The sequence below is a fragment of the Calidris pugnax genome, unplaced genomic scaffold (assembly GCF_001431845.1).
Source record: "Calidris pugnax isolate Ruff unplaced genomic scaffold, ASM143184v1 scaffold41, whole genome shotgun sequence".
NCBI lineage: Eukaryota > Metazoa > Chordata > Aves > Charadriiformes > Scolopacidae > Calidris > Calidris pugnax.
In genome coordinates, this window is record NW_015094509.1 from 19,683,734 (window position 1) to 19,710,448 (window position 26,715).

At 38.6% G+C, this 26,715-nt stretch overlaps 1 protein-coding gene across 2 annotated transcripts in view; it reads right to left on the minus strand.

Annotated features, from left to right (window-relative positions):
• The window catches only part of ATAD2 (ATPase family, AAA domain containing 2), a 36,390-nt gene continuing 9,675 nt past the window's right edge, over positions 1 to 26,715 (minus strand). The window contains exons 6-28 of one of the 2 annotated variants that reach the window (XM_014965302.1): positions 26,363 to 26,435; positions 23,655 to 23,765; positions 23,069 to 23,177; positions 21,942 to 22,058; positions 20,915 to 21,023; positions 20,576 to 20,691; positions 19,144 to 19,318; positions 18,396 to 18,484; positions 17,885 to 18,044; positions 16,258 to 16,348; positions 15,563 to 15,877; positions 14,834 to 14,960; positions 13,270 to 13,453; positions 11,572 to 11,757; positions 10,188 to 10,323; positions 9,855 to 10,051; positions 8,442 to 8,601; positions 7,966 to 8,088; positions 7,717 to 7,866; positions 6,248 to 6,649; positions 5,437 to 5,561; positions 2,935 to 3,063; positions 1 to 1,464 (exon numbers count right to left, since the gene is read on the minus strand). In XM_014965302.1, the coding sequence (XP_014820788.1) occupies positions 1,423 to 1,464; positions 2,935 to 3,063; positions 5,437 to 5,561; positions 6,248 to 6,649; positions 7,717 to 7,866; positions 7,966 to 8,088; positions 8,442 to 8,601; positions 9,855 to 10,051; positions 10,188 to 10,323; positions 11,572 to 11,757; positions 13,270 to 13,453; positions 14,834 to 14,960; positions 15,563 to 15,877; positions 16,258 to 16,348; positions 17,885 to 18,044; positions 18,396 to 18,484; positions 19,144 to 19,318; positions 20,576 to 20,691; positions 20,915 to 21,023; positions 21,942 to 22,058; positions 23,069 to 23,177; positions 23,655 to 23,765; positions 26,363 to 26,435 (3,426 nt within the window). In that variant the 3' untranslated portion in view covers positions 1 to 1,422. The remainder of the gene's footprint in view (positions 1,465 to 2,934; positions 3,064 to 5,436; positions 5,562 to 6,247; positions 6,650 to 7,716; positions 7,867 to 7,965; positions 8,089 to 8,441; positions 8,602 to 9,854; positions 10,052 to 10,187; positions 10,324 to 11,571; positions 11,758 to 13,269; positions 13,454 to 14,833; positions 14,961 to 15,562; positions 15,878 to 16,257; positions 16,349 to 17,884; positions 18,045 to 18,395; positions 18,485 to 19,143; positions 19,319 to 20,575; positions 20,692 to 20,914; positions 21,024 to 21,941; positions 22,059 to 23,068; positions 23,178 to 23,654; positions 23,766 to 26,362; positions 26,436 to 26,715) is intronic. The other variant, XM_014965304.1, reaches the window with a different exon arrangement.

A 26,715-nucleotide genomic window follows, 5' to 3' on the forward strand; every position in this document is an offset into this window, starting at 1 on the left:
TTAAGTTAAGGAAAAATGACTTTAATTCCTTTATTACATTTCCAATGTTATACATGACATTAAATTTTCAATATAATTTTCCTTCCTCCTGTGCTTGGCTTTTACCGTGTACCAGTACACCAAGAATGGCATAACTTGATTTTGAAGTGTAAGGTTGTTACTGATCAAAATTATTCTGTGATTAAAATAGAGCAGGCAAAACCCCCCAAAAGGTCATTTGTTTTTTATTTTACCCATCCAAACAATACAGATAAGAAAAAAAAAATCTGCATAGTACACAAACGTTGGGACAAACACACCAGAAAGAAACAACAACAACAAAAAAGAACTAAACCATATGTAAGAAACCAATCATACACAGAGGGATGGCACAGTTAGGTGTTCAGTATCACCAAACGTTGTGTATGTGAGGTGACACACAACAACAATGTATCATGACACATATTTTAATCGCAATTGATAGAAAATTTTATTCTCATATATAATTGAGTTTTGCCTACCTTTTTTCCCTGAATTTTTTGAAAAATAACAGTCAAATTAAAAGAGAGAAATTTTCTCTGCTGCTCTAAAGACTCATATATCTTCAAAAAGGGGGTTTGTTTATTATTTACTTAAATATATTTATCACCAACAATATATTCACTTTTATTTAACAGATATGTAATTCTCTCCTGGTAACTAGAAAACTATTTACAATTTAATTTAATTCAACTACAAGCCACCCGACCCGCAACCAGCAAGTAATATTAAACTTGTATTTTCCAGTATCAAGAAGATTGTCATCGTTACAAGCAAGACTAAAGTTTATCTTAGAAAGTTCCAGTAGTGAGCCTTGCTTTGTTTCAAGTTAGGTTTTTTTGACAGGCAAAAACATGCCACAGCAAAAATTCTTACTTTTGTGGAAAGCATGTTTCTCCCACATACTTTAAGTTGTTAATTTCATGAAAGCCACTTGAGGTGCTATCAGGTAATTAAAAAAAAATTACCTCTGTACTGCAGAAGATTTACCTTCCATATACCAAAATGAGATTTGGTTTAAAACCTATGTGTAATATACAATGGACTGTACAGCACCGCAATACTACTTCAGAAAAACGTATTCCCACAAGCTGGAAAACAATGATTAAAGTTCATCAAGCTTTAGATAGTTTTGTTTTAAAGAGAGGTACTGAAATTATCTGGGAGACACTCAGATCTGCAGCGTTACAATGCAATGGCAGCAGTACCCCACATCCTGCTTTAGAGAACAAAAATGTCAAAAATTAAGGACTTTATTTGAGCTTTCTTAATAAATTTTAGGATATATTTGTTTAATATATATATAAATATATACGTAGAAGTAATCTTTATTGAATTATGCACAGGTAAGAGCATGCGATGAAAAGAAAACATTACAGAGCAGAAGTGGGCTGAAATCAAGTGTCAAGGAACACAACTGAAGGCTGCAATTTCTTTCTTCATTTCCTAGTAAGAAAAAAAAGGACAACAGTCAGCATGAATAAAAACTTAAGAACCCTGTTTATTTCTTCATAGAAAAGAAAAAAGAATCTGTACATACATACAATTGTTAGTAATTTTTAGAAAATACCATCACAAAGTCTTTCCATACCCCCTAGCTTCAAATGTATCCCTATGCATCTAAAACAGAGAGTAGGCTAGAGAGACTGTATGGATCTGTATCAACAGTGGTTTCAACAATTAGAAAGAGGAGATGGTTCCTAAAAAGCCACAACTAAAATGCTGGAAATGTTATTTTCTGCACTCTGAATAACTGCTTGTTAAAATCTCTCTCTTCACAGAGCAGAGCTTGCTCCTGACTGAGTTGCACAGTCACTTTGAATAGGAGAGATTTGTTTGTTATACCTGAAATTAGAATTAGAAAACAAAGAAATCAAGTCCCTCTTCATGTAAGCATTAAAGTTTAAGTCACAAAAGCTCACAAGTCCTGAGATGACGTAAATAAATCCCATCTTATGCTAAAACACATCATTACACTAGATGAGGAAAGGACACATTATTCAGGAATGGCCTCCCTGCATCCAAATAATCCTCGCTGTTGCACAATGGGAACAAAGCATCTGCTCTACTCTTTATCAGATGTGCAAGAAGAGATCCAGGTGACCAGGGCTGAAGAAAAGAGGCTTCCTCTTTTTCAAGACAGACTGAGGGGTATAAAGAATTTTTATCTATTCTCAGGCAGAAGCATCTCCAAGACAAAGGGACTCAAGGATCTTGAATCTGAAGACTGAATATCCAACCTATCTAAATGGACTCAGTACTGGGTATTCCTGACCGGGACCATGGGCACCTCTGCAGATTTCTGCTGAGTTTTGAACAACTCAAAAACCCTCTCCTAGAGGAAGAGATCAGAGAATTTGACTCATTAGCGTTAAGCCGTCAAGGCAGAAATCTCCCCAATATGTCCAATTAAAGATGGTCGAGCCATGCTAGTTAAAAAGAGATTACAGCAAGACTAGAGGAAAGTCTCAAACTCTTGTTATGTTTCATCCCTAATTTCTTTTCAAGAATGGAATGACTACTGTGCAGAGTATTACTGTGTTTGCCTGCCTGAAGGGGGAGAAAGAGGCAGCGTCAGACTGAGCAAAGCACCCTCCTTTTGCAGCCCCCCACCCCTGAACAGGTTCTGGAGAAGGACTAGAGACAGGCTGAGGTTAACTGCCTTGGGAGGGCTGTGGGGGTGGACCTATTGTCTTGTTCAAGCCTATTCCTGCTGAAACTGCCAGCAATTATGCCAAATACAACAATGGTTTTGCAATATGGATAAATGTCTTCCAGACTGAAATGAAAAAGCCTTTTTAACACAGGCAACTAAGCAGGAAAGAGTAGTACAAGTGTGATATCCAGAGTGCACACATATATATGCTTAACACACACACACACAAGATAGAAAGTGCTATAAAACAAAAAGTTTACCTTCACTAATTCGGTTTTGTCGTAATCTTCCCGATGCCGGTAAATGCACTGACTGAGAATAGCATATAGTTTTTCCAAGTGAAATATACTAAAGTTCTTAGTTACCGCAGTGACAAAATGCAACAGTTGCTGAAGGAAAAAAAATATGAAAACTACAAGTTTAGAACAGCACAAGATCCTTTGAACAGGCTCTTTATGTTTTCAGAAGCTCAACAATAACAACACAACAGAAATGACATCTTACTTCCTTATATTATTAAACAAAATATGAGTGACACTTCAGAAAACAGACTATGTATCTCACAAGGTTTAACAGGAGAAAATGAGTTAATTTTTTGTACTTCAGAGAAAAGGAAGGCTTAAATGTCAGACATTATTTTATTACTAATCAATCTATCCATCAACGGTTATAATTGCAAATCAACTGCTTCCAGAACAGTAGGGAATGACACAATCCACTTTGTCAGAGTTGCTGCCACAGCGAAGCCGCTGTTGTATTTCCGTAGAGAAGCTGTTGCTGCAGTGCAGGGCACTGTGAAGTGGACCTCTGGAAGCCAGGCTACACATCTGCCAGACAGCTGTGCCAGCTGGAAGCAGAAGCACCCTTAGGTGCTCACCATCACCCATGAGCTGAGCACATACAGAGCCCACGGCTCTGCTCAAGTGGCTGAAGCAGATCAGGGAGCAAAGTTAGATCAGTCAGCTCCTGCCTTCAAACTGAGAAGTGGGTAAATGAGCAGAGGGACTCTGCCTGTAGCACATTACCAACCCCTCACACAGTCCTTTCTGTTACCAAATATGTGAAGGTGATAATCCCTGGGAAAGCAACAGTAACGAGCTATGGCTGCATCTTCTTCTACTGCTGCGGCTGCTCAGGATCTGTGTGTTGTGTGAGGCTGTGAAGATGTCGCTTCAGAGAGCAGCCACATTAAATGAAAATATTACTGCCTTGCACCTGTCTGTTATCATCTGCCTCCCTCAGATCAGCTAGCCCAAAATTGGAGTATTCCCCCCAGGTTCGTTCTATACAACATGCAGATAAATGCACCAAACCCATGCTTGTGTGCTTTCAGGTGCTGCAAACAGAAACGATAGGATGGGACAGACGTGTGGTCAAAACCCTGTGTGAAACTATCTCTAATTGCTGCCACATCAATGACTGCATGCTCTTCTGTACGTTCATAAAGTTCTAGGCCTATTACCAAGCAAAACCCAAACCAAATCAAAACAAAAAAAATCCTCAAACAAACCCAAGCAGCTACATTTTGGAGGTTCACCTGGTTTATTCACTGCGGATGAGTTCCAAAGAGGCTCTCTGGTAGGAGCAGCTAGTTCCTATGGCACTCATGTTAATGAAACAAGTTTTCTAAAAGACGCATTTCATGATAGCTCTCCTCATAGCTGAAACACATATCTACAGGCTCTACTGTACCATTTTTGCAGTGGGCAGTAACTTCAGAGCACGTGCTGTTAGCATTCTGACTCTGTGAACGAACTACATGGTTTCTCTATATATGTAGGCAGATGTGAACAGCAAAATCCCCTGAAATCTGCTTCCTTAGGAAGCCAGCTCTAAGAAGTTACTTTCACCTCTACAAATCAGGCCACAGCTTAAAAATGTGACAGAAATTGTGTTGACAAGCCCCTTCACCAAAGGGGATTTTATCCGGCCACATTCTCCCCACACAGGGGAAACATCCATGGGAAACATGGAAACACTACCTTTTTCAGCATGGCAGGTAAAGAGCAGCCCTCCTCTGCTTTGGCCAACCTCCCAGACTCCAACCTAGCAATTTTCCTAATTTTCCTCACTGCCATATGCCCTGAAGATCAGGTCCTTGTTCTACCCTCTCCATTTCATGCAAAGGAACCTCTGTTACCCCTTGCAGCCAGGCCCATTTTTAAACCTTTCCCCAGCTGTAGTCTAGGAAGGCAACTTCTCTCCTACGAGGGACTGGAAAACCCTTATAACACTGTAACTGCATGAATGCAAAATTCTAACACTGGATTTTGAAAGCATTTCAGAAAAGTATTAGTATTTTATCCACGATGAGCTTTATGTCAACCTGCTAACCAAGTCATCCCTGCTAGAAACAAAGGTCCTTTTCACGTTCCTAATAAACGAAAACATGCAAAACCCAAACCAAACCAAAACAAACCCTCAAAATCCATCATAAAAACTGTTAAGACATTAATAGCCAACAGTACTAGCAGTGGTCAGTGTCAGTGGTCTATTTTAAAATTCAACAAGCCCTTTTAAATTAAAAATTAGGAAGAGAACCCAGTCTCCTAAAATTTAGTTCCCCAAAAGCAAGAAGAGCAGTCTACACCCAGGTGTGGAAACACAATAGTCATAGTCCCATTATAGGGTGAAATACTTCACAAGCTATGTATCCTTTCCATAATTTGTTTTAATTGGTTAACAACTGACTTGATTTACAAGTGTACATCTAGCAAGAAAATGTCCTACTTCAGTATTAACAAAACTGAAATTAGACTTACTTTGAGCTCACAGTAATCCACAATCACGGTCTGTTTGAGCATGTCCGTTGCTTTCTCAACACAGGCCGGCTGTTGCTCTTGCACCCGAGAACGTCTCGTACGAGTCACACAGTGCACCCACGAATCTGGAATGACACAGATTTCTTAAGTCAGGATTTCTGTTTCTCTGGAATACAGTATTAGTGAAGTATCCTGTACCTGGAATACAGTCTCTCTCTCTGCAACGACAGAGACAGAACTGTTACCATTTTTTTTCACTGAGAAATGTTTGACTTTTATGTTCTTTCTAGCAAAAGTCACCTCTCTCCATAAAAATTAGAAATTCAGACAAAAAAAAAAAAAAGCACTAGAGAAAAAGGCAGGGTAAAACCAGGAAAAAGCATCAGCACTGCACAGTAAAACTCCAAAGTAATTTAGGTGGGGAAGCACATCTTCCATTGCCAACATTAGGACATATATTTTTATTCCACGTGTGACTCTGGCTTCACGCTGCTTGAAGTATAGAGCTTTTTAACCCAGGCTGCTCATTACTGGGCAGATACTCATACAAGAAAGGCAACAATTGTTTTTCAATCAGGTACCATTTGAAAAACAAACTTCAGAATCAAAAAGGCAGAAGCTGCAGAGAAGCATGAGTTTGGCTAGTGTAACTAGAGGGGCTGCATCATTATGCAAGCAACACTATGTGCTGATTTTAGAAAGATATAACAAAAGTAACAGAATAGAATTTAAAAGGCTAAAACTTAATAAATAGTGTAAACCTCCCCAGGAGCAAAAAGGAGCTAAAGGACTTGTTGGACCTTTCACTTACCATTTGAATCTTCGTCTTCAGAATTTTCTGCTATTTGGCAATCTAACGTGTCACTCTCCTTTCTTAGGTCTGCATGTTCAGGACGCATAACACCCTTCTTTTCAGAAGTAGATTTAGCCAAAAGAACTCTCTCTCTTTCATTTTCTGTCCCAGATTTATTTTCATTCGCATTTTTCTGTCGTTCTTGAAGTACGTTTTCATTTTCTTCCATAGAAGAATCCTGTGTGGACTCAACTTCAGCGCGAACTGTGTTAGAAACATGTTTTTCTGGAGACTCTTCATCACTCTCTACCTCATTTTGTTCTTCTGGAACTTTATTCTCCTTATTGAACTGAAAATTCCTCCTCTTTATTGCAATACTTGAAGACACTTTGTTCTTTTTGCGTTTTCTTTTTGACATATCTACAAAGAGATATCATAAAAAGTAATCCAAAACATTACCAAAACAGTTCTTCCTTCAAAATCCAGCATCCTCATCTTACTTGAATTACAAGGAAAATGATCAAAGGAGCTCAAGTACCATTGTCTGTCTCCCTGTATACGTCTAGAGAAAGAGTTGGAAGTTAACGAGGTCAATTTGCTATCAGATTTAAAAAAGCCAGCTACGGATTTTCATTCACAAAACCATCAGCCTCAAGATTTTATGAACAGAAAATTCTTACTTTCGATAGGAAGCATTACTGCAAAGCAAGGTTATTAGGTGAAGTTGCTTACTGTCTTATTATGTGAATGAATATAGATGAACCACAGAAAAGCGTCTGGAGACCAGCCCTTCTTCAAACCTGTTACAAAGCTGTAAGCTTCAAAAGCTAAACATACGGTAAGCAGAGTTAAAGAGACTATTTTAAGGCAATATTTGCTGGAGAAACAATTGTCCGTAAAGACTTACACCTCATGTGCTTTCTGATTCAGTTAACCTTGTTTGAAACAAACTTTGCATTTTTGCCTTCCACAAAACCCCACAATTCTTTGTATTCACAGAGAACTGCACAAAGCACAGGGGTGAAGTCAATGGCAAAATTCCCAGTCGTGCCAGTAAGACAAGGAAACTTCACACTATGTCATGCATTTGAACTGAAAGAGACCCAAGTCCCTTTGTTCTTTCATGTCATTTTCACAGGACAAATGAGGAAATAATGATCTTTCCTTCACATATCTATTATTATTGCTCCCCTATTTTTTCCCCTTTCCCCCGTCAATTTTTGATTTCAAAAGATAGCAAAGTTTAGGAGCCATTAAGTGTCAGTTGGGCCATCAAGGCTAATGTCTTACAATGTAAACTTGAATTTCATAACCATATGGAATGAATGACCTCTGGATTTATCTCACATTTTGAAGCAAGTTTAAAAATGTAATGTCCCTGGCATGAAGAACCAGGCATCACAGAAACCTGTTGTGTCACAAGAACAGAGAAGGCACCAGCGACCCAAGCACTTTTTCCAAGAAAGTCTGAATAAAATGCAACTTGCCGTTACAGCGGGGCGTACTGGCATCTACAGGGACTGCTGGCATCTTCGATTTTTCATTACACTTTGAATCTGTTTTCTTACACCCAGGAACAGAGTTTTGCTTTGGCATTACATGGTAGTAAGATGGAGCATACTTTGAAGAGCTACAACCTTGCAATAAAGAACAGATAGCAAAGAATTGTATCTTGCACTATAATGTTACGAATACTGAGACAAGTCTTAAAATCCTTAGCGTCAAAAAAAGCATACCTCTTTTCTCACGAGATTCTTTGATTTCTTCACAGTTTTGTTCAAAATCTTTATCCATTTCTTCCCTCACTATGGCATATGCCGTATCTCTCAAAGTACAAGCTCTGTGCCTAATGAGACGATCTGAAATTTTACAGCCAGAACTCAGTATTTTCTACCAGCCAACGAAAACCTTTATTTTGATTAGACAGATTTTGCTTTTTTTATAGGTAGGTTCTGAAAGGTTCTATCAGTTAATATTTTCAGCATAACAACAAAAGTGTTAATTGTTAAAACACAAATACTAGTTACTGATCAACGCTTCTATCACAATTTCATGCCCAAGTAGTTCAACGCTACAACATTTACAACCTGGTAAGAAATGCTTTGTGTGGATGTTTAAAATGATCTAATCCCAAATCTGCTGTCCACAGATGACATTTATCAATCTATACATTTTTTATTTTTCCAAATTAGGGATAAAACCACATCCTCACCTCCAGGATCTTTATCTGGGTTGTACTCTAAAGCGTTGCTACAGATTAGATCGATGTCTTTTAGAAAATCTCCTGCAGTGAGGTACTGGTGCAAGTCAATCTTAGAGAGAACTGCCGAAAGGTCCATGGGCTGTTTAATAACTGCATCATAATCGGGTACCTACAAATGAAATATAGGTACTCAGATTTAACACAGTATCTATCAAAAATTATTATTTTGATAAAGTCAAATAAAGGTCTTCTTAAAAACTCCCAAATATTTATGACACATCCAAAGACGCAGAAATTAACCAGCATCTTGAAATTAACCGGTTTCTTGAAAATAGAAGGGCTATTTCGACTGACTTTGAAGAGACAGACCAGAAGAGGGGCAAAAAAGGAGGAGGAAGGTCAGAAGCATGTGTGGGGCAGAGAAGGGGACAGATACCCAGAGTGGGATTCATTTCACTTTGCTTCAGAAAATCACTGCAAAGAAACCTTTCTCGGTAACGTCACCCGAGATTCTCTTTGTTGGTGGCAGTATGAAAAAGGCCGCAGGAATCACACCTTTGAAGTATTTGTCCTAGACATTGACTTTAGAATGAGATAACAGGACCCAGAGGTGCCCATTTCTTTACTCAGACCATAAAAGGAGCCCAATGACTAGTTTAGATGAGGACTTCTGTTTATTTAGATTACTCTCATCTCGGAAACTAGAAGTAAAGGGAAAGACAAGCCAGTGGATGCTTAGGGGAACAGGATTTTGCTGAAAAGCAGAGCTATATTAAAACTACAGCTGACTTTGAAGTATATGCCCCTGGCTTAGACTTATTCAATAAATTAAATGAGAGAAAGAGACAGAAGTGGTGTATGGGAGGAAAAAGAAACCACATAGCCCTTGTGGTGGATCTTATACTGAGGAGCTCCAGATGAAACAGAATCTTAAAAATTATTTTTAAAACTGCTGCTTCTACTTGTGTTCTCACAGAAACTACTGACAGTCGATTAAAGAGCTTTAGGCTTTATTAAAACAGTCCTATATTATACTGTTTATAATTATAAAGAGAGAGATCTCTCTGCTTTTTAGTGCTGTAACATGTCTACATATCAAAGATTTCTCAGGAGCAAACTGTTGGTAGTTGGTCTAACTGGCAGTTGGACTAGATGATCATAGTAGAAATATTCTAAAGATGTGTTAGAAGGAACCCAGGACTCTCAGTGAATACTGGAATAACTGACATTTGAGAGCCTCGAGGAGTCAGCAGAAGTAAAAGCAAAATTCACTTCCTGCTTCTTGAAAAATCAGAACAGTATAGTCCGAAAAACAAAGATAAACCTTCCTATAAAGAGCACATGTACACTGAGAAATACACACACAGAGACATTATGAATACACACAGATAAAAACGGTATTACAGATCAACACTACTTTACCTCCTCTGGGTCAACAGGCTTTGTGAACGCTCTGAAACGTCTGTCAACGGCAAGTCTATGAGTCACATCCCTTAAGAAGATCCTAAGTTCGCGCAACGTATCCTCCTCCTGCTCCTCCAGCTGTTTTATTTCCTCCTCTGTCAGCTGCCGAGGCTTAGGCGGCGGAGCTACAGGCAGCACTTCCAGCGGCCGCCAAGCTTGTGTTAATCAGAAACTTTCAGTCAATTTATGGTACTCAAATACAAACATATGAAAAACTGATAGAAAATTACCACCACAGAAAATACTGTATAGCTATTAACTTACAAAGTTTTATAGGTATAGTATCCTCACCTGCGCTGTTTTTTGATGCAGGAGGTTTAGCAGCTTGGTTTACAATTAGGTCCTCAAAAAATGCTCTTCTTTCTTCCTTACTAGGCAACTGGACTTTGAAAACTTCTTTATAATCATTAATAAACAATTCTTTTATCTAAAGCATGAGGAGAAAAGACATTTTGTATACAAGGGCACACAAATCCATATTCCAGTCCAAAAAGAAGAGTAACTTTCTAAATTAAACTGAATAAGACAAACTGTGAAAAGTTATCTTCTTGGCATTGAATTGCTAGATTTTGATAGGTTAGTGTTAGCAAATTACAGCATCTTCTCCAAAGAACTCCTCTGCAGTTAAAGCTCAATTAAGGGACCATATGATGCACTGATGAACTGGTGACATTCACCACCTCCATATTGCTTTTTTTTTTTTGTATTTACCTGCCTTGCTGTCCTTCAGTTTGCATCTTTATGGCAGCTATAGAGGGAACAGGCAGAGTTCAGTAGACAAGTGCTGGTTTGGTCTTTTAAAAAATTAATTAAAATGAGGTGTCTGAAGTTGCATACTTCCAAGTTTTACTCCATTTTTCAATCTCTACTACCAAAAGGTATGGAAGGAATTTCAATACTTATTTTAGAAAGAATTTATTAACATTATAAAAACTTCCATACAAAGTTAAGTCCTTTTAAAGCATTTGATGATAAGCACATCTAGGTAAGCCCCCGCCGCTGTAACTGAGAGAAAATAATCAGAGCAGCATATTCATATTTTTAACACCTTCTTTTAATTCACACTCTCAGATGTCTAGAAAGCCAAGCATGTGTTCTTACTCAATTTTGTTAAGGAATACAACTAAAAATTGATTTCCAAGTTACTTCAGCAGAAGTTGGGACTCAATGTTGCAATTTGTAAATCTTTCACCTTTATGAAGAAAACAAAATTTTTATTAAACAATTTAAATTTTAAATTACATTCCAAAATTAACAGTGTGACCACTGCATCATTTTCAGTAAAAATACCTTTCACTTTTCAGTAGAAATGTTTTCAATAAAAATATCTTTTTCCTATTTATGTTTCAAGCACCATATATTCTTGACCAAGTACATACCTGATCATCTTGAAGTCACTGGAATTATTGCCTGAAGTAAATTTATACATCTGTCTAATAAGCATGAGTGTGTGAGGAAAAAGTTGGGTCAAAGTCAATCTCTTTACTCAGAAAACCCTTCAGACAAATGCTTTCAGCACTGTTTTATCTAAGCAGATTTTAAGGGACTTGGTCAGGGTGCCTAACAAATAACAGTGTGAGTTTGTTTAAGAGTGCACAGTACTCCGATGCTTAAAGTATTTATAAATTAACAAGAAACAGAATTAAAAAAGTAAGAGAAATATCGACAGAAATACCTCTTTTGGGAGATCTGCGTGACACACATCAGATGTTGCAAGCAGCAAAACTGGAGCAAATGTTGGAATGTTCTGCAGTAGTGTTGTAAAAGTAGCTTTCAATGTAGCTCCAACAGCCTCCCACCACAAATGGATATGTGGGATATAAATTATACTTGGTGCTGTTCTTTGAGCTTCTCGTATCAACTGGTAAAATGAAAGCTTGGATTAGAAAACTAAACCATGTAGAAAAGGCTAATAAATGACTACTTATCTGTCAAACTATCTTTTGAAGCAGGACGACATGAAGCCAAAACATCAAAACAAACCAACAAAAGAACATCTCCTTAGCAATATGGCAAAATTTTCACTTGGACTCAAATACAGCCATTGCTACATAGAAACAGACCCGAATCTCTGCCTGATTTCAAAACTACTTAGGTGTAAGGTAACTTCTAAAGAGCCTCACAACTCAGCTGGTGTGGTGGTGTGCCTGAAAGAACAAGATTCACAGCTATTAGTCTGGGTAAATCACTACACAACTGCCTCTACACCATTTCAGTTCAGGGTGGGCATGTATCCAAGTCAGGCCAGAGCACAGTCGAACCAAACAAAGACCGCTGTGAAAAGATGAGAGCTGAGACTGTAAAAGAAGCCTGGTTATAATTCTTAACTTCCAGGTACATTTGATAAGAGGTGACCAGTCTTCAGCCTGCCTGAACAGCTTAATCACTCACAGCTCCTCATCACCAGAGGACCCACCAGACCAGATTACGTGTGTTGGAGAACATGAGCCATTGCCTACAAATGGTACCTCAGTCACAGAAGAGGACATGCATCTACAGCATCAGGAAAGAGGCAACAGTCCTTTCACATGACAAATTTCTCTGTGCACCCTTTCAGATGACCAGTATTCAGGGAGTTCCCACCACAAGATGGGAGATGCATGTGGTACATCTGGGCAGTGACCAGACATGTCAGCTATATGACCAGATTTACATCATGTAACAAAAAGGACTTGTTCCTCTGATGTGACAGATGAGTATCCAGTCATGCAATGTGTCTGTCCTTACTTGGACAACTCTCAAATGCTGCTACTAAGGGTTAAAATATTTTAATACTGCGATGCCAAACAACGAAATGGATTTCCAGTCAAAAGGTAGAAAGGAAAACAGCACTATTTAATTTTCCTAGTTAAGAAAAACATACCACCGTACAAATGTAAGTGTTCCATGAATTTTAATGCTTTTACTGCATATATTGCAACAGTAGAAGCTGTATATGTCTATGTAAAAAAAGAAACACTTTTCACCAAAACCTGGATTGCCTTGCAACTATAATAAAAAAGAAGGCTACAGAAAGCGCATGACATGCAGTCAGGCTGATACAGAGCCATCTGCTGGGAGCACAGTCTTAAGAAGCAACAAAAAAAAACTTTCTGGATCCCACCAAGACCAGTGACATTTCTTGCTCTAACGAGGGGTTTATTAGCAGCACCTCCCACCTTTCTGAACTGCTAGCAACATCCTCACTCTTTAATTTGGAATGAAAAATATGGCCATGTACAACCTCCTTATTTGGTATCATTCAATCTAGAAGAAAAGTGGATTTTCAGACAGAAGTAAACCTAACAGTACATTCAAACCAGGCCACCGCCATTAACTAGTTTAAATACAGTTCATAAAACCTATGAGGTTAAAGAGAAAAAAAAAAAGATACCTGTGCACATGTTTCTTCCGGTGATGTGACGCTAATAAACAGAACGGACAGGTCTAGTGTATAAACTGGAAACTTTTCCAGGGCATGTATTACTGCAGGTGCCAAATGAGAAGTTTGCCCATATCCTGGCTCTCCAAATAGTAAGAACCGGGGTCTGCAAGATGTTGGCTGACAATACGCATTTCTAGAACAGTAAGAAGAAAACAAGTTTAAAAATGAAGTGATGAATAGGCACACAGATGCTAGGTTTTTTTCCTATAGGCTTTATTTTTTGGGTGGGTGGGTGGGTAGGTACTCTTCATATTCCAGCAAATAATAAACTGGTCTGTGATCAGGAAGAGTATCAAAGCCCATTTTCTTCCAAACTTGTACCATACCGCCCCTAAGAAACCCTGCCAATCCCCAGCATGTCTGCTATTCATTTGGCTGGGTTAAGTAACAGCTCTTAAATCACACAGCGGGACGGTGCAGCTAAATACACAGACAACAACTGGTCAGTAACCCAATCTGGGGGAAAATAACAACCCTCTCTCTCAGCACACACCGACCTGGATCTCTTCACCACCTGTACAGACCAATTTTCAGTAGGTCCTGAGTTTAAATAACTGTAAGATCTTTACATCTGTCAAGTTTAGCTGAAATTTGGCCAAAGTTACTGGAGACGGTGGGAAGGAAGGAGCACAACAAACATTTCTAGAAAGAAATTAATGTGGGCACTGAAACATATTAGCTGTTATCTGAAGAAGTACACAATTGGACTGGTTAAATTACAGTACTCTGAATATGTATAAGATTTATGCTTATTTTATGCAGTCATTCAAATTGTTTCACTTTGAATTGGGTATTAACTTCTCAGTAATCTTGCTTTAGTAGCATGAAACACATTTGTGAAGAGCATTTGTTTTTTTCACCATGATACTGTTGCACCTTTACTGGCTGAAGTCAAAGATCCTAGAGACCTAACCAAACTCAGCAGTTCAGGACAGCACAACAATAGAAATTGAGAAAAATAACTGACACAACAGGGACAAGCAGCTATTTTTTCAACTGTTGGCTTATATGACTTTCACATTAGAATGTTAACATAAACTTAGTAGGCTAAAGGTACAAAATGCAGATGTAGCTTAAGTTTTTCTCAGTGTTTTAACACACCATTTCTCAATTTTTTTTCTGCTACATAATCTGCTACTGGTTTAACAATCTTGGAAGGCAGAAAGACAAAGATGGCTACACAAATCCATATGGCTTTTTTTAGCTAGAAGGACAGACAGCACATTTCTTCAGTGTTGAGTCTCTCAAGGAATACCATGGATTAAATCAACGTGTTCTAATAGTCTGTGTAGCACTTTGAGGAAAAGAGAACTGCTGAGCAGTTCAGTTTGGTGTGTTATGGCAGCGTACTCCATTAGAACACCAGTACTCAGCTGGATCTTCAAGCTTACTTCTTGCAAATAAGTGTCCACCCCACCCCCACTTTACTCCTTCATCTACCACCCCTCACACCAAAACTGTTTACAGACCCAGCCATCTTAAAAATGTAAACATAAATGTAACAATAGTTTACCTGCTAAAATTGAGGAATTTTTCATTTTGTCTATCAGGCATTTTATGCGTTGGCTTATCTTCAAAGATTGATGGTGACTCCTCATCACTGTCAACAGTATAATTTCTTAAAATATGATTTAAACTGTCTGAAAGATAAGAGAGGTTTGTTAACTTTCCTGAGTAGTCCGTATCTCACTCTTGCATTAACACAGCTTCTAAATCCATGCTGGGAACTCCTTATCTCCTTATCTTATATTTCTTCACTTGAGGGCACATGCTGAATGCTATTGTTTGAAGAGTTCATCCTACCACAGACGTAAGGAGATTGCCTAAGTCTCTACACTATTTGTATTGTGGTCCTGCCATTCTTCAGATCAGAATTGGAAGCATTCCTGTAAAAATGGCCGTCTCCCACCATTTAAACAATTATTTTGAAAGAGGTGCCTCATAGATGAAGCCTTAGATCCATCTCTACAAATGATAATTACGTTAGCTACTCTCAGAAACAAGGTGCTCTAGCAGAGAACACAAAGCTCTCTAATGCATATTGCGACTCATTCACAGTTCCATTTCAGTTCTGAATCCAGAATAAAAACGATGCACGATATTCCTGAAATAAAGGCATGCACATGCAGATTATAAAATTCTGCCGTCACTACGGCTGAGAGGTTTGTGTATGTTGATTGCACAAATTAGAAGTTTTTGCTTTGGCAGAATTTTAAAGAAGTGAACGCTATCGTTATTATACCTTGCCGTTGGTCCTTCTTTAGTGCAAGCTCTACATGGGGAAACACTCTCTGCACGGCTTCTAAAATTCTTGCTAGTATGTTTTCAAGCAGTGGCTTTGAAATAGATGATAGCGCTTGCCCAGGTGAAGCCACCGCCCTCTGTGAAGCTGGAACAGTCTTCTGCATAGCCATGACAAAATCCTTTGCTGTTATTTTAATAGAAGCGATATCTAACTGTAGTTTCTCGCTACTTTCGTATATCTGAGGGTAGCGGCGGCGCAAAGCACAGAGGGCAGCTTCAGCACATAAGGATTTAATATCAGCACCACAGTATCCTAATAAACAAAACAAGAATCAAACATGATGTCAGTCTCAGGCAACACAGAAGTCAAGGCCAAGGTTTCCATAGTGCAACACAGAAACACTTTGTACGCAGCCAAAAATTAACTGGTTAAGAGAGAATTTAAAGAGTTACTGCACTGCAAAGAAGTTTTGTTACATGGCTCACAGCCTGATAACCTGGCACTTATAAAGCAGCCTCCTAAACAAAACTTCAATCCCGAGGAAGATGCCCAAAACCCATTCAATGTTCTGAGAGACAACAACAAAATTTAAAAGAAGCATCTAACTTTGCTCCCAAGGCGTGCCAGCTGCCCCACGGCCTCGCTCAGCAGCAAGGCTGAGAGCTCAGGTACTGCTTTGTTTTCAAACCTACCAACACATTTTTCAGCAAGCTCTTCAAGAAACATGTCCGATGGCTTAGGGGTCCAGTCTCGTGTGTGAATCATGAAAATCTCCTTTCTAGCCTGGAAACAAAACGGTTGCATTTTAGTTTGTCCTAAATTTTTCTCTTTAAAAAAAAACCCCAAAAACACAAGCCCCCACTAACCCCTCACAATTAATATAAATACTTTTCTTCTCTGGCAAACTTCTAAGTATTTTAAAGTTCAGTTAATACGCTCTCTGCTTTTTCAAGCAGCAAATTTAATAATCCTCAATTTGTAACATTAAACCTTTTCTGGGGACATGCAGTGGAATAAAAGGGATTTATAGCTTCCATAAAAAGTAAGTTTCCCCAAGTATGAGACCTAATGATTCTGATGTGAAAATGGTAATAAAAAACTTATCTGCAAACCGAGATTTTTTTCGTCAAAGAAAATGATCTCAAATTTAGCAAAATTTCATCATGACATTGTCATTAGTTCATCAAATTTGCTTTTCTGCCAGTTCATTCAAGGAAAACAGTCCTAGCACTACATTTCAAATTGCTATAATTACTACAAAGAAGAACAATAATTATAACTCAAACTACTGTCACTGATCAAGAAAATGTCAAACGTTGCCTATCTTCATCTCTGATCTTAGCAAGAGGTTCATTTAAGTATTTTCCTGGTAGAAAGATTAATTATGGCAGATTTCTAGAATTCTTCCAGAGTAGGGAATCATGTATTGTATCTGTTTCATGGCACCTCCTCTCCTGTTCCTGAAAGCAGGTAAAAACTGGAAACTTTTAGTAGCTTTCAATCCAATAAGCATTTTATCCTTTTTCCAAAAGGTGCTAATAAAAGCAGTATCAGTAACAGCCAGAGAAAACCCACAGAAACAGGATTTCAATTTTGCACTCTCCCCCCGCCCAGTATTCTTTGGATGCTATATACTTATTTTTTTATTGTTTAGCTATAGCCATTGAACTAGAAGCTTCCCAAGCCCTGCACCTGCACACTGTACTTCACATCTTTGTCCAACTCCTTGTTAACAAGTACCAGTAAGAATCTCAGATCCCAAAGTACTTATAGGTGTGTTCCAGGATACCCATCCCGGGAGCAATCCGACACAGGTACGTCCCCTATCCACCCCTAAACCAAGAACTGAGAGCAAGAGCACTTCAGGGTGAAAATGCCTGAGTGGGTTAACTTAATAAGCAAACATGAACTGCTTTGGGAATGAAAAATTTCAATTTGCTGTAGCACCAGCCTTGATAAAAGTTTTTGTTAGCAAAAAGGAATTCTCATGTGTGCACAATTTCTTTCATTTTCAAGATGAGATAGCAGTAACTTACAGCTAATTCATACATTCATTCTTTCTTAAATGTTTCAGTGACTAGCAGCATCACATCTTCTTGGCTGGTCACAGTGAAATCAAAACAAATTAGAACTAACTCCTTGTCGAAATCATCTTAATCCTATATATTCAGTACTAGGTCTGCCCCTCCACAGTACAGCACAGCCCCTCCAGATATCCCTCTTTTATCCAAGTTGTACAATACTGGTTAACTGTTCCGTGGGTTTGCTATAAAGATGGACTTTGCCGCATTAGCATTAAGGTTGAGTTTAAATTCTGACCTCTTTATTTGGCAAGCTGAAGAGGAACTCTCGATCAAAGCGTCCGGGTCTTCGCAAAGCAGGATCTATGGAATCCAGTCTGTTGGTTGCTCCAATTACCACAATCTCTCCTCTGCTGTCCAAGCCATCCATAAGTGCCAGAAGTGTGGATACAATAGAGCTAACAAAAAAAAATAAAATTTTCATTCACTGGTTTAGTAAAGTTCATTACGTTCTACATGACCTTCTCCAGTGATCACTCAAAAAGGCCAAGCTTTTAATTGATGAGACGTTGATTCATGAAAGACTTATTTTAAGACACAAAAAAAATAGATAAGGTAACACAGGCCTTGTGTTAATATCAAATTTCGTGAATTGGTTGCAATTATTGTTTAAAAATAATCTGAAATTTAGTAGCATTGAATTACTAGTCTTCAGCATAAATGAATGTGTCACAAAGTTTAATAGGTCGTGGTCTTCTTTTCGCAAAGATCGAGCAGCTTCTACATAGATACAAAAACAAATGTACTACCTATGAATTTGGTCTTGTTTACTGGACCGCACAGGAGCAAGACCATCTATCTCATCAAAGAAAATAATTGAAGGTCGCATCTGGTAGGCCTAGAATGAAAACAAAGGAATATTGGTATAAGTAAACCAGCTCTATTTTAAACACAAAAGGCATGAAAAACGTTAAGGTTGGAAAGAACTAGAACTGGATTTTTCAGACTAGCACCAGGGATCTCTACTAATTGAGCTAATGGAGTAAGTGGCTTGAATAATAGAAGACAGCAGCCTATGTCAACCCACTGAGACTGGGTGACAGAAAACAAATCATACCAGTAGTTTTTACAGCTATTTGGCAACCACCGAGAACAGAGCTGGGGCTTAATTCAATTACAGGTTCTGAAAGCAAGCTTCCGTTGTGAATTTAAATGACCATGCTTTCAGCCTTCTTCTGCTTCCCTCCGATCTAAAGCCACCATTTCTTGCCTCCTGCAACCTTTTCTGTGGTTAGTTTTTGCAGGTTTTTTTTTCTTTTGAGGTGGGGCGGAGGGGGTTGCTTTATGAGATTGTCTCATTTGTTTTACTAATCTTTCCCAATACATCTCAAGATTTCAAGCCCCTAAAAACCCCACTGAAAAAGGAAACACTGAAAATGCCATTTCAGTGGAAGGAACAGACGAAACAAGAAAAAAAGTGAGTTCTCCTTAAAAATATTGACCACAGAAAATTACAGTTACAACTCGGACAGAACACACGGCATGTTTTAACCTTACCTGATCAAACAACAAACGAAGTTGTCGTTCAGATTCCCCTACCCATTTACTCAGACAGTCAGCACCTTTTCTCATAAAAAAGGCCACTCTCCTGTCACCTTGGCTACATTCATTAGCAAGTGCACGAGCAACCAGTGTCTTTCCAGTCCCTGGAGGACCATAAAATAGACAGCCTCTGCAATTAAAAATAAATAAATAAATAATTCACGTAAGAAAAAAAAAAAAAAAAATCATTACAACCTCCATCCCTAAAATACACAACTCTTCTCTCCTAACCAAAATACATTATGTATAAGACAGCGGTAACAGCTGAAGTGTGAGAAAAGTCAAACAGATGGAAGTTTTGAGTACTTACACAATTCAACAAGGCAGTAAACAAAATGAGTAAAGAGGATAATGCAGATGTACAAAACCTTGAGAAAAGATCGTAGTGTTCTACTAGGACACTTCCAAAACTGCTGACAAACTAACAGGGGTGGTTACAGCACAGTGGAACCCAACAAGAACAAACTTCATCGCAGAACGCGAGATAGGGCTAACTTATAAATCACCAGTTCATATACACAAAAGGCAGGATTTGATAGTAAAGCATTTCATTCTCCCTTAAAAAGCTTTAAGTTACTGGATTTGGTTTCCCAGACCATCCACTGGTGATAATAAATGAGGAAGTCTAAAGGTTGGATATTTCAGATAACTATCAACAAGAAAAGCCAATCCACAAAGAATTGCAATGAATAAAAAAGCAGAACACTAAACATTTTTCTGTCCATTATTTGTAATTGTCATAGTTTTACCCCAGCCTGCAACTAGGACCACACAGCTGTTCACTCACTCCCTCGCCCCCAACCACTAGAGGGTAGGGAGTCATATTTCAACATATCATAATTGAGTTAGGCTGACCAAGTATATATAAAGCTAACAATTAAATCTCTAATAATTTCATTTTCTAAAGCAGAACTAATTTAGCTGTGTAAGCATCGGACAGATTCCTATTAAACAAACACCGCGAAGTTCTAGTTGCAAGTCCTATCAATTGTGAAATTGATACTTGAGCACTTGAAAAAAAGAGAGAGTCTCAGGGAGAGACAACTGGACTTCCAAACAAATCACAGCTGACTACAAGTAGATGATTCCTTTCTGCTTATAAACTAATCAAGTTGACTTGTACATAAAAATCAAACCAAACCCACACCAACCCCACCTTTTAAAGGCAAGACAATTTTAAAGTATATTCTCACCACAGAGTAAATCTTTGAACATACATATGTTCTGGGTTCTATCCATTTTTAAGAAATTACTTCTTACCACTACCAAAAAACTCCCATCAACACTGCTGAAAATTCTGAAGCATGGAAACGTATTGTTACCTCAGTTGAAGGATCTCCTGAAAATGGGTGAATTAGAATTTATAGCTTTAAACAATGTCTGTTACCTTGGAGGTTGAATTTTGAATCTCTCAAAGACTTCTGGATAAAGCAATGGAAACACAACCATCTCTTTTAAAGCTGAAATGTGGTCAGAAAGACCACCCACACTATCAAACCGGACCTAAAGATAAATTTGAGAGAACACATTTTATACATTAAAGCAAGCTGCAATCTCGATAACTTTCCATCAGAAGTTGTATGTCAGCACAAAAGAAATGTTCTGGGCAGTTTTCAAACTGCTTGAGAGAAAACTGTAACCCAGGGTAGCTGTAGACAGCACGTTTTTGAGAGCTTTCATAAACACTGGAAACATCTCACGCACACAATGAACTAGAAATACTTACTGAACAATCTATTTGCATTGGATCAACATCAGCCAGACTCGCTCCAATTTTCATTCGATCCTTGTGAATTCCCTTTAACTCATCTTTCCGAAAGTTTAGTGGAAGACATCTAATTTGAATTAAGGAGAAAGAGAAAGGTGCTTTTGAACTTCACATGCAGCTAGAAGATTTTCGCTGTTATAATGATGGCAAGTGAATGCAGAAGACCTTATAAATGAGCATAAACTTCCTAAATAGTTAAATATTTGTTCAAATTGGTTTACATTTAACACCCATAAGTAAATAAAGGAAAATGGTCGCTCCAGACATTAAACTGAGCTAATTATTTTAACAACTCTGACTGCTTATGATATCTATGCCAGTCAACACAGCCCATACATGAATGCAAGCTTCAAACAAGTTATTCCGTATGTGGAGACTGTGAATTGACCTTGATTTATGTGATGGAAGAACCCCTCAAAATACACTGACATCTTTCAAAGATTTTTTGCTTCTGTGTTCAAAAAGTTACAGCCCAAAGGGACACTTATTTCAGTGTAGATTAACATTATAAAGGCTGTCCACCACTGTTGGTCCTTCCCAAGGACTTTGGAATGTATGTGCCTGACAACACACACGGCCTGAACACTTATTTTTTAGATTGTTATTAAAATAGTTTCTCTAGAGCATTTGTTAAGTAGCAAAACCTCCGTCATTTCCTCAATTTATAACATTTTCTGTTATGGTGGTTTTCTTTCTGAATGAAATACCATAAAGCATAGGAGCAGTATTGAATTTACATTAAAAAAATTACTTCAAAGTGTTTCTCCTCCCATTTCTGCCTAGAAATCAAATTGCTTATTAAAAGTAAATTCTAAAAATCCAATTTCAGAGAGTCCAGTTACAGTCATCAGTACCAAGAGATATGGTTAAACATTGCCACCATTTAGAAACTATACAAGATGAAGAGAACAACTCTTCATGTTTAGGCAGATGCAAACTCCTCCCCAGTAACGTTCTCTCCCCCCTATTCTCCAGTGTCATTCACCTTGTCAAATCTCTGTTACAGTTGCGCTTCCTACGCCTCTCAAAATGCTCTTCATCATCAGATGAGGATGATGAGGAAGAAGATGTGGAATCACTGTTGTGGACTGCGTGTCTCCGTCTGCAAACAATTAAACAAGTTAAAAATTTAAGTACACGCTAAGTAACATCAAAATTTAAGTGAATTCTATATCAGAATTTCTTTTGAGATCTACTAAGATTACAGATCATTGTACTCTTATGAATCTGATTTCAAGGTACATGACATGATGGTCACATACCTTGTGACAGCAAAATTTTACTTTTCTTGAGGGTAAAATGTTTAACTATTTTGAAAAGAAATTTCATAAACACAGTACTCATTTTGTTCAATCTCTCTCACACACACCCCTACACAAAACGAGTTTCACTGAGCATTACATATCTACCCTTTGAAATATAAATCTTTTCAACTTATTTAAAAACTGTGTTTCAAAAACCCTTCCTTCCAAAGCTCTGCTTTCAAGGATGCTAAACAAAGTGCTTATATCTAGCAAGAGACAGCATTCCCCAAGCTCTTAACTGCTTACAGGACCCAAACCCCCTTTGACGTTACTATTGCAATGATAATTTATAATTTCATTTGGCATTTTTCTTGTTTAAGGATAGTTTCATACAGAAACATTAACTGATTCCAAAGAGAAACCACTATCAGTATTTGAGTGATTAAAAAAAAAAAAAAATCACTAAAACTTCCATAAAGCTCTCCCTCTAACAAAATTATCTTCACTTCTAAGAAAATAATTGGTATTCTTCCGGATTAAATAGTCGTTAAGATTTTCACAGGGACATTCTGGCTTCAATTCCAGAACAAAAGCATTTCAGTTACGCAATTTCAGCCACAACCTCCATAATCACCTTATCAGTGACCACAAATAACTGCATTTAAAAAAAAATAAAAATCTAATGGCTAGTAAAAGGTATAGTCTCCCTCCCCAATATATGTTTTCTATATACCCTCAGACTACCACTGCAATAATCACACTATTATTCTGTAATTACCACCAATCCAAATCCTCTTGAAAGCATTATTCAGTAACGTGAGTGACAGCACTACTGATAAACAAGAACTATGACTAACCCTACACCAACCTGTTAGTTCTTTTGCAGCAAGAGCCTTGTGACTGAGCACTTCTAAACGAGTATCTCTGTCTAACAGGTGAAGACTGGCCCGAAAAATATATCTTACGTTGTCTTGGTTCTGTCGAAAGCAAAGAACATAGAATAATGTTACAAACAAATTTAAGAGAAAGCAGGGTAGTGAAATAGGCAGTGTGATGTGTTTCACCAATCTCTAATTTCAGGGGAAGTTTCAAGTGATTGGGGAGGGCGGGGTTTAAAATCAGTTCACAGTAGAAGTGAAAAAACACACACCTGCTTTTAAAGGAGAACTGAAAACCACAAGAGTAAGATTATCAAGTCTGTTTAACTACTGTTCTTTCAAAGATATATAGAACATATGGCTTTTTTACTGAAAAACCACAGTAAGTATGCCAAATGGCAAAGAAATAAAATGTGCACAGGATACATGCATTTAATAAAATTTACTAGCAGAATGAAGGTAAGAAATTTAAATAGAAGTTGAGTGTGTGTATATATTTTCATTAAAAAACTATCTCACTTATATACAAGAAATTAGCTCTTAAGCTAATTTCTAAGCTAAGTGCACATAACCTACTTTCCAGTGGAGCTTGATAGCGCTCAACGGTTTTCCTCTGTCTAAAGTCGTAACGCTTTCGATTGTCTTCACCATCATCATCTTCTTTCTCTTCACTTTCTTCTGATGAAACTACAATGCAGCGACACAAAATTAAACTGTTAAAGTACTGTTGCAATTATATTAAATTCAAAATGCACTACACAGATGCCTGTAGGTTTTACTATTACCTTCGTGTTAATAACACAATAGATCTGAAAATCTGCAAAACCTTAAGACCAATTTATGCAAGACACATTCCAGAAATTAGAAAACACAAGGGAGCGTAGATATAGATTTTGTTCAGTCCTCGCTGAAATTGCTGAGTGACTTCTCATCAGTTTTACTAACAACAATTCTGTCATCTGCAGCTCCTATGAAAACCACTATTTCAGAAAGTCGTTTCTTGTTATTTTGACAAAGTGTTTCAAGGAAATGTTTTTAATGCTCTATAGTGGTAAAACTAAGCATGGTAATCTAGCCCCAAGTCCTAGCTCTGCCACAGATTACGTGAGCAATAATGGGCAAGTCACAAAAGGCTGCACTGCTTTCTGAATGAAACGTAAGTTACACAAGATATACAGACAGCACATGGAAAACTGAAAAATTATTTTGGCATTGCTACCATGCCCAGTCCTTGGTACTCAAACACTCCTGTCACAAATGCATGACCTCTCAGAAAGGCATGAATTTATCTGCTTTTCTGCTCCTCTAGTCCTTCCCCTTGCTCCACTCATCTGCTTTACACTGACGCTGACACACTTCCTGGCATGCTTTTCATTATAAAAGTGTGTTTTAGTTTTTTCCTAATTTAGAATTCCAAGAGTTTTCACTTTGATCACAAATGAATTGCCCCATACTCTAATTTCCCATTCAACGTACTAATTACTTGTATATGAGTCTCTCCTGCCCAGCACCCTGAGATCCACACACTTGAACCACACCATATAGTTCCTGCTTTTAGACTGCCCATGCCTTGCATTAAAGCTGCTCTTCTTAAAGCCTTGAGTTGATATTCTCCTAAATACATCTCCTAATGATGAGCCAGCTGTCCCTCTCCCTTACCAGTCAAATTGCCCCTGGCACACTTGATCATGTTTCTTTATGTTAATGCTTTGCCCTACCTTGGTTTCTTTAGGTCAGCCTCTCACCGGGCACCTCCTGTGGCACCAGGTGGTGTCTCACTGCTCTACAAGGAGGTCTGATCCCCGAGGTGTGCACTCGGGAGCCACAGGCTGCCTCTGAACTAACAAGAGGCCTAACAAGCGGCCACGGACTGTTCATGATGAGGAACAAGACCACCCCAGTGCTCCTTAACACCTGGACATCTAGCTTGAACCTTTTCGTAGGTCTCCATTGCCATTGGTCAAGTCTTACACAGTCTGTAACATGTGCAAGATACTGTCCTCACTGGGTATGGCATAAATCACCTCTTACTCAAGTTCTGATGGTCAGGCAGGTGATCAAGGGCAGGGCAGTCAGTCAAGTGTACTGACCAGCAAAATATTTACATGTGACCAGCCCTTTTTATCCCCTTGCCTCTCTATTTTCCCACTCTTGTTCCTCCCAAAATCACCTAAACCCCTCCCTTGTCCTGCCTTTGGTTTCTGCCCTGAAGATCCCATGGCAAGTCCCATGTGAACTGCTTTTCCCCAGCATCCCACTATATGTCCCACCCCTAGGTAGTAACCCCTTAGTTGGAAAGGTGATCTCTGGAGAGCCACCCCCAATGGCTCATCCAGATTGATTTCATGCCTGAACACTGGGGCTGATGGCTCTGCTGGGACAGCACTGGGAGCGGCCCAGGCAAGGTGGCTCTTCCTCCTTGATTTGGGTCCCTGCCTGCCCTGTGCTCCTCTGGGCTTGTGCAGATAGGGCTTTGATGGGCTGATGGGCCTGGGAGTAGCCCAGCAGGGTATTATTTGGGCTCCCCCTCCTGCCACTGTCTCTCTGAGCCCCGTTGCAGGCGTGCAGAGAAGGTCCATCACAAAACCTACTCCATACCAACTCAGCTACTGCCACATCCTTCTCTGTCCTTAAGTACAGTCAGAATGACTGCCTTAATCACAACTATCATTCTGCTTAAAACCTTGACATTTTTCCCCCTCACTTCAAACACAAAGTTAATATGGCCTATTATGATTTAACCTTATTCCTCATGTTATTTCCCACTGACTACTGGGATGACAGGTCCTTATTACAGGCCCGGAGAGCAGCTTCTACTGATACCTGCTAAACACAAAAATGAACACCACTATCTTCTCCCCTGCTGATCTTCACACTCAGGAGGAGCTTTCCCCACACATCTGGCAGCCTACCTTACTGCCTGTAATTCTCACTGTGCTGCTCACAACCGTGAAAACTGTCACACTCCTGCTGTAGTGAGATCACCCCGAGTAATACCGTCCATTTCTTTGTATTCCCACCTGTCCATGGCCATCTGTTGCCTTTTATCTTGTAAGCGTTTTGGAAAAGCACCAATTTTTTTCTTCTCTGAATACATGTTCTGAGCTCACTGCAGTACAGCCCTAGAGTCTGTGACTATGGCTTTAATGTCAATAGCAATACAGATTTTATCTTTAATAGATGAAAAACACCCAGTAGTTCAGCTCGTCTCACTTGTTTAAGGCAAGGCTTTTAGGCAGAGGATAATAAAGAAAATCTAAAACAGAACTAATCTATAATGCCACCTTGATTATCAGCCATTTCTTCGTCAGGGCTTTGGACTTCTTTCTTTCCTCGGGAGTACCTATCAAGGTTTTCCTAATTAAAAGAAAGAAGAAAGATCATTCACATATGCAGAAAAGCTAACATAGCAATATTTGGTGCCTATATAGTAATGGTTTCAAGGTACTCCACAGACACAAGAGGAAGCTCAGGTACAGGAAAGAATAGCAACATCATTCTGGCACCCAGGATTAGTAACAAGAATTTCTGCCCTAAAATGGTTTAGTACATGTGATAGTTAAACATTTATCCAGATACAAAAGCGAGCGTATCAATTAATCACAGGTTAATCATCCAAGAGTGTGGCAGAACCCAG